At 38.7% G+C, this 8,067-nt stretch overlaps 1 protein-coding gene across 1 annotated transcript; it reads right to left on the bottom strand.

Annotated features, from left to right (window-relative positions):
* LOC110201832 (olfactory receptor 10X1-like) lies at positions 1 to 1,003 on the bottom strand. Its single transcript, XM_020977712.1, is given in 3 exon segments — positions 1 to 608; positions 611 to 703; positions 706 to 1,003. Coding segments are annotated over 3 exon segments (999 nt in total).
* Between the last annotated feature and the right edge of the window lie 7,064 nt (positions 1,004 to 8,067).

The raw sequence follows: 8,067 nt of genomic DNA, 5'->3' as shown, positions 1-8,067 counted from the left end.
TTATACTGCAGGCTTCAGAGCAAATACCTTACTCCCTTTTGGGTGTTTCATTCCAATAGTAACTGTCCAAGATGATTTTGTTAAGACACCTTTATTACTTAGCATTTTAATCAGAGCATTCTTCATGTCCTTATTTCTCAGGGTGAAAATTAGGGAGCTCAGGAATGGTGTGATAAGAGTGTAGGGAACAGCCATGAGCATGTCATCCCTCTCTGTAGTCTCTGGCTTCAAGTAGACAATGGAGGCAAAGCCAAAGTGGATGATGACCACAGTGAGGTGGGAGGCACAGGTGGAGAAGGCCTTCTTCTTCCCCTCAGTTGAGGGGGTCTTGAGGACGGTAGAGGGAATGAACACATATGTAAGAAAGATGAATAGGAATGTCCCCAGTAAACCCAATACTGAGATTATTGTGACAATACCCTCTATGACATCACCATTCTGGCAGGATAACTTGACTACTGCTCTCATGTGGCAGAGGAAGTGTTTTATAAGGTTGGGACCACAGAATGAGCCTGAAAAGATCAAGGTGGTCTGCACTAAGGAGACAAAGAAACCACCAGTCCAAGCTAAGGCCACAAGAGAGCCACATGTTGAGCTGTTCATGAGAATGGGTAGAGAAGTGGGTTGCAGATGGCCAGGAACTGGTCATAACCCATCACTGTGAGAATGATGCAGTTGGTACCACCAAGACTATGGAAAAAAAAATCTGGAGTCCACATTCCAGGACAGAAATGGCCCTGCTCTTGGTTAGCAGGTCTACCAGCATTTTAGGAACAATGGCTAATGTGTAACAAGTCTCAGAGAAAGAAAGAGCACTGAGGAAGAGGTACACAGATGTATGGAGGGCTTGGTCTAGCAAGGTGAGAGTCATGATGGCCGGGTTGCCAGTAAGGGTGAGAATGTAAAGAAAGAAGAAGAAAACAAAGAGAGCAACCTGCCAGTCTGGGTAGACAGAGAAACCAACAAATACAAATTCTTCTAGGAGCGTCTGGTTTTCTCTCATTGCTCTGAGGTGTAGAAAGTTAAAAGAAACAATTAGATAGTCTCAGATTCAGTCAACTTTCTTTTTACCAACATTCTCATAGAAGGTAACTAAAATGCTAATAATCGAATATACATTTTCTTTTCATTTTAAAAAACAATGTATACAATTTGGGAACCAATTTTCAGGCCATTTATTTTTTTTACTCAGGTCAATATAAAAAAAGAATTTCTTCTGGGTGCCACTGAACTATATAGTTTTGACTGATGTTAGGAGTTGGAGGAAGAGTCCAAAACCATCCTAGGGGTTGGAGGAAGCAAGCTCTGGGATTCAACACTAGGTATTGAACCTTCCCTATCACACATGCTCCAAATCATTATTAGTCTGTATGGAGGTAAAAAAAGCCAAGGGCAGAGTCTCATACAATCACAATTCATCAATCAATCATACAACTAATCAACATACTTTAAGTGCATACTCTGTGCCAGACAGGATGCTAAGCTCTGGGGATTCAAATACATATAAAAATAGTCCCTGTTATCAAAGGGTTTGGACTCAATGGCTTCTAAGGTCCCTTATGGCTATGATCCTATGATCATTGGTTCTGTAAGATTTCAGAATCAGACAATAACTCTGTGTACTTCTTTTCTTTATACGTGTAGAGAGGAGGACATACAATAAAGCTTCACATAGGAGAAAGATTTGTTCTGAGCCTAGCCAGAAGGTGGGATTTTAAAAAGGTAGTGATTATAGAATCAGGGAAATTCCAGACAGAGGACAAAGTGAGCAAAGTTGAAAGAAGTAGAACAGTGTAGACTATAGTTGAGGTATCCCACTTTGGCTAGAGTTTGGCTAGGATATGGATAGGAGAGTAGAAGGAAAGAAGATTGTCTAGGTAAATGAGAAGCCTTGTGGAAGGTCTCTAATTTCAGGTTAAGGATTTTAAATGTTAGTTTGTGGGTCAGAGGATTTTTAAGCCATGAGTGACATCATCAGAGTTGTTATTTAGAAAGGTAACTCTCAACAATGGGAGGATAGACTAGAAAATTGAGAGATTAAAGGTAGGATTAGGCTATTGCAATAGGATAGATGAGATGTAATGAGCATCTGAACTAAAGGGAAGTCAACGAGAGTGGAAATGGGGGAAATGTGTAAGAACTATTGAGGAAATAAAAGTAATAGGACTTCACAAGTTGTTTGATTTAGAATATGGGTGATATGGGATGAACCAAATATGTTTTCAAGGTTATGATAATGAGAAACTGGAACAATTGTATTGCTATTAAATGATAAAAAAAAAAAGAATTCCAGTGGAAGAGTGTGTGTGAAGAAAGTCAATGACCTTGGTTACAAGTTTAAGGTGCTGTTGGGATATCCAAGAGTAAACTTCATCAGGCAATTGGAAATGTGGGAATGAAGATTAGAAAAGAGGACAGGGATGGAGATATGATTTGGGGAGACATCTGCATAGAAGAGATAATTGGATCCCTGACACTAGTTGAGATGATCAAAGGAGGGGAAGGAGAGAAGAGGAGAGGAGGAAGAAGAGAAAAGAAGAAAAGGAAAGGGAGCATGGAACCTAGGATCAGATCTAAACTTTGGATGCAAGAAGATGAATAATAATAGTTTTAAGGTGTACTGTGCACTTTTCTTTCATTATCTAATTTGATCTTCACAAGGGACTTGGGAGGTAATTACTCACAGTGTTGTTATCCCAATTTTAAAGTCAGGAAATGACCCTCAGAGAGGTTAAGTGATGTGTCCATGGTCACATGACTAATGAGGGTCAGAAGCAGTATTCCACCTTAAGCATTGTTTTCACTAAGCCACCCACAAGCAAGATAAAGGTTAAAGAGAGAGAGAAAAACAGACAAAGACAAAAACAGAGATAGAGAAAGACAGAGAGATCAGAAAAGCAGAGAAAAAGGACAGAATGGTATCATAGAAACAAAGGAAGAAGAAGGGTCAGTAAGTTGAAGGTGGTGTGTGCTGTCTAGTCCTTCAGAGGCCAAGGAAGATGAGGGCTGAAAAAAAGCCTTTTGTACTTGGAGACCAGGGTATCTTAGGATACCTCTGAGGGAGCAGTTTCAGTAGAGTGGTGGGAACAGAAGTCAAAATGCAAGTTTTAGTACTGAGTGGGTGATGAGGAAATGGAGACACTGAAGCCAAATTATACTTTAAAAAAGCTTGTCAGTGAAAGGCATGAGAAACAGAGAGGCCTGACTCCTTTCTGCCCTTTTAATTGCCCTAGGAGACAGGAGGGTTGAGGGTACATTTAGAGACTAAAGTAAAGGAGGTCTAGGCCTTTCTGCAAGAAGAGGGCATGGAGCCAGGAGAAAGAATAAAGCTGCAGAGAGTGGCTATGTGAAGGAAGAAAATTCTGAAGAAGGCTAGAGAAGGAGGAATTATGGGAATAGCGGAAGGATTAGCCTAGAGGCAATGTGTTAATAATGAAAGAAGGGTTAGTCTGGGAGTTAAAAGAGCCTAATCCTGACTATTATTTCCTAGACCAGTGACCCATGGCTATTTCCTGACCATCAATTTCTTCACCTAGAAAATGGGGATAGCATTGTTACCTCAAGATCACTAGAAGGAAAGTGCCTTATGTACTTCCTTGAGCTTGCCATAAAATAATTACTTTTTTCTTTTTGAGGAAGAGGAGGGAATCCACCACTTTCAACATAGCCAACTGTTTTTCATAGGGCAGTTGAATTCTATGCCTCCATCAAAGTCCTCAGTATGTTATTCAAAAATCAATCAATCAACAATCATTTAAGTCCCTATGCCAGTCATTGTACTAGATAACATCCAGGTATGCTTCCAATCTTTGCTGGGGTAAAAAGGATAAAATGAAACACTTTTATTCTCAGTCTTTCAGACCTTAACTATTTTAATTATTGGCAGTAGGGAAGAGGCATAAGATCAACCAAGGGTACATAATATATGAATTATTTCTGTTGGATGTGGAATGTAGCCCTAGGTGGTAGACAGTTGGGTAGCAATAGTCTTACCTTTCAAATTACATTTCATCCAATCCAATATGAAACTTTCCCTGGGAATTCTTATACTGGAAGCTCTGGCTCACAACTTAGTACATAAATGCAGGAAAATAATCTAAGATACAAATGTTCTGTGAATAATCCAGCAAGCATATAAGGTAGACCTGAAAAGAGAAGACAACTGTGTTGACAGGGAAAAAAAAGACCCATTGACCTTCTATCTATGCTCTGAACTGGTAAATGTTGAGCCATCAGCTCTCCAAGGGGAAAGCACACAGGACAAACTTTTAAATTTAATTTGCATTATTCACATTTTCTCCATCACTTTCTTAATTCTAGACAATTGACACAACAACATCAAACCCTCATTTATAACATTTGTACATTTCCAATCTGAAAATCCTCCCACTGAAAATTTAACAATGGCTCTCAAGAATTTATATGAGCTGGCTGCAGTATACCACTCACTTAAAAGGTTATTCTAATAATGGGAAGGAAGGGAATAAGCATTTACGTAGAACTTACTGTGTGCCTACTACTATGTGCAGTAGCTATTATTTCCCCCACTTTACAGCTGAGAAAACTGAGGTAACAGGTTAAGTGACTTACCCAGGATCACTTAGTAATTATCTAAGGCCACATTTGAACCCAGGTCCTCTGGATTCCAGACCTAGTATTCTTTCCACTGTACCGTCATTGCCCCCATTTATTCCCAGTTAGGCAGAAGACGCAGACACCATCTGTTTTTCCTCTACATGATCTACAGGAAAAAGCAGTGGATTTGGAGTCAAGTGACCTGAGTTCAATTTCTTCCACTTAATAACTATGTGATATTGAATAAATCACTTCACTTCTTGGGCTTCATCTGCAAAATGAAGGGATTGGACTAGATAGTTTCTAAGATCCTTTCCTGCTGACATCCTATGATTCTATCTAACCTTTTTCATGGGTGATTTCCTCCCCTCATTTTGAAGAATTCTACTCACAAAGAATGAATGCTCCAACTTTTTCCCTTTAATTCTGATGAATTAAGGAAGGCTCTAACTGATCTTCCCAGGTTTTTCTCTTTTCTTGGGCATTTCCCCACCATACAGAGCACCATATGCCACGTAAATGTTTCCTCAATCCTGCAAGAGTCTCCATTCAGATTGCCCAGATTGCTTTCAAAGGGGCTATAAACTGATCACAGGAAGAAATGAGGTCTAGTTATGATAAGCTTTCAATAAAGCCAACATAAACACTCTATAAAACTGCTTTGCAGCAAATAGGGAGAACCCAACATTCCTATGCTAGCAAAGAAACACGAGCTGGGGATTCCCAGTGCCAAGTGGGAGCCACATCCAGAGTAACCAAGTGACATAACTCACAGGAACGTGCTGAAGACCATGTCTAGGAGCCATTAAATTTGTCTTAACTTTGGGTTTTAAGGGATCTGAAAGAAGAGTATTAAAGTATCAGTGACAGAGACTCTGGGAAAAGGACACAGTCATTAAAGCAGCTTGATGTGATACAAAGAACATGAGATTTAAGTCAGACCACCAACATTCAAATCCCTCCTTGGTTAATTACTGCCTGTATGACCTTAACAATTCATTTTACCTCTGGGTCTTAGCTTCTTCAATTGAGGAGGCTGGAATCAATAATCTTTAAACTCCTTTCCACCTCTAATTTCTATGGCACTATGATCTCTCACTTATTCACCTGATTTATGGATTATCCTCAAGAAAGAGTGATTCTCAAACCAGCTCTTTTCTGATTGTTCTCATATTCCTAGGGGAGCCTCTCCCATGGCATGGTGTTTATACCACAGATCTGAAGTTAGAAAGATTTTTGTTCAACTCTTGTCTTTGATTCTCACTAGCTCTCCTACCCCAAGAAACCTCTTAACCACACTTGAGTCTCCAATTCTTCCTACGTAACACAAGGATAGATAGCATCTACCTCTCGTGATTATGGTGAAGATCATAGCAAATTAAGCATGCTATGTGCTTTGCAAACCTTAAAGCAAACAAATGTCAGCTGTTATTATTATTGTCTTCTTGGGCAAGCTCAAAACTGACAATCACCAGGAGAGCAAAGATTATTCCAACAAATAAATTTTTCTCCCATGCAAATGAATAACTATTGAATGCAGTGCAGTAATAAAGGACATTATAACTTTAGTGTGGGACCGCCATTAACCTATGCTGATGACAAACTGTATGCAAGTCATTAGACTTGTTTGAGGCTCAGGAACAATACGTGACTTGTCTTGATCACATATCTATTAAGTTTCAAAGGTGGGATTTGAATCCATATCTTCCTGACTCCAGGAAGAGTCTAACACTCTTTCCACTATACGACTGAAGCTCATGCAATTTTATGACAAATAAAAATAGTGATTTTTAAAATCATCAATTGTTTTACATTATTTTATATTACAGCTCTTTTCTGATTCCATAATTTATACTTGGCTACAAAAAGATATTACATTACACTTCACACAGAATAGATTCCTACCTGAATGTACTTTATTCCAACATCTCAAAGTTCAGTGTTTGCCAGAATCCCATTTCTACTGTTCACAGACAATGTCTTAAAATCCCTTGTACTCACTCAGGAGAAAAGTCAGCATCTGATTATTTAAATAAATGTGTGGGTTAGGGCAGGAGAGTGTTTTTTTTTCCTATCTGGGAAGATCTTCGCTGCTTTGTATCAATGGGACCCAATGTTCTCCAGCTCCAGGGGTTTGGGAGTTAAGGTTTGAATGTCCATGGGGAGCTACTATGCTCCTCTCATCAGAGGGAACCAAGGAAACTTTCTCACCCAACTTTATAATTTGTTCTCATTATTTCCAGTGTTTTTCATATCATGTGACTTAGGGTATACAGAATATTGAACTCTGCACAACCTTTCCAGGTATACACAAGCTGCCTCCAATAGTGCAGACTCTTGTTTCATAACAATTTCCTCAAATGCTTTATGAACCCTCTTTCTGGATCTCTGTAGAGGCTCCATATTGCCAATCATACTGATAGATTATTAGATTGGCTGATTGATTAATTCATCTATCAAATACTTAGTATTAGTATATACAGTTTAGAGTGCTAAACATTGGTAACCCAAAGGTGTATGATGCCATACATCTCTAACCTCAAGGAGCTTATGGGTTTAGGGGAGATAAGATTAATGCATGAAAAATCAAATAAAGATACAAGACCATATATTGCAAGGTGGACTTTATCATCATGGTCTCTGATGGACTATATGAGCAGATGGAAATGGAGTTTAAGAAAAGAAGATGGGAAGAGTACTTATGTCACAACAAGTATATACAGAAAAGGTCCATGCTGGTGCCAATCCAACTCTGAGGACAGTGAGGGATTGATTCTTAAAATACATGAAAGAAGGTTGATATCAAATTATTATCAAAATAAGATGAGTAAGTAAATATGAATGATTCTGGGCCCATGTACCTACTTTCTTAACTCTACAAAATATTTATAAGAATAAGTTAGGTAATTTATGTATGATATTACATTATGTATATGTATACACTAAAGGTATCCCTGATGAAGACATGGAAAGTGAGAGGTCAAGGTTTTGCTAAGGCTCTTCTACAGCAAAACACATATTTATAGCCAGATAATTTAATCAAATAATTGACTAAAAGATACAAGATGCAACTGTATTTCTAGGTTTCAACCCATTTTTCTAGCCTAAATGAATATCAGAGATTGCTCTTCCTTCCCATACTCCAGAATCTAGCTAAATTGGCCTTCTCTCTGCTTCTCTCACATTACACTCTAGCTCCATGCCTTTGCACTGGCTGGCATACATCTCTATAGTGGAATCTCCTCTTACCTCTGCCTCTTCTTTGAAGACACAACTTGAGCATCATTTTCTTCATGATGCCTTTTCTGACTCCTGCAGTTGCTTGTGGCCTCCCTCTCAAACTAGTTTATTTTTATAATAGTTATCTTTATATTTATGATATATGTGTGTATATATTTTACATGTGTGTACATGTATGGGTGTTTGTATATGTGTTTGTGTATATATGTGCTTGTTGTTGCTGTTGGCCCCATTAGAATGTAAGCTTGTTGA

Source organism: Phascolarctos cinereus, unplaced genomic scaffold (genome assembly GCF_003287225.1).
Source record: "Phascolarctos cinereus isolate Bilbo 61053 unplaced genomic scaffold, phaCin_HiC Scaffold_5;HRSCAF=322, whole genome shotgun sequence".
NCBI lineage: Eukaryota > Metazoa > Chordata > Mammalia > Diprotodontia > Phascolarctidae > Phascolarctos > Phascolarctos cinereus.
This window is presented reverse-complemented; position numbering and strand designations above follow the sequence as displayed.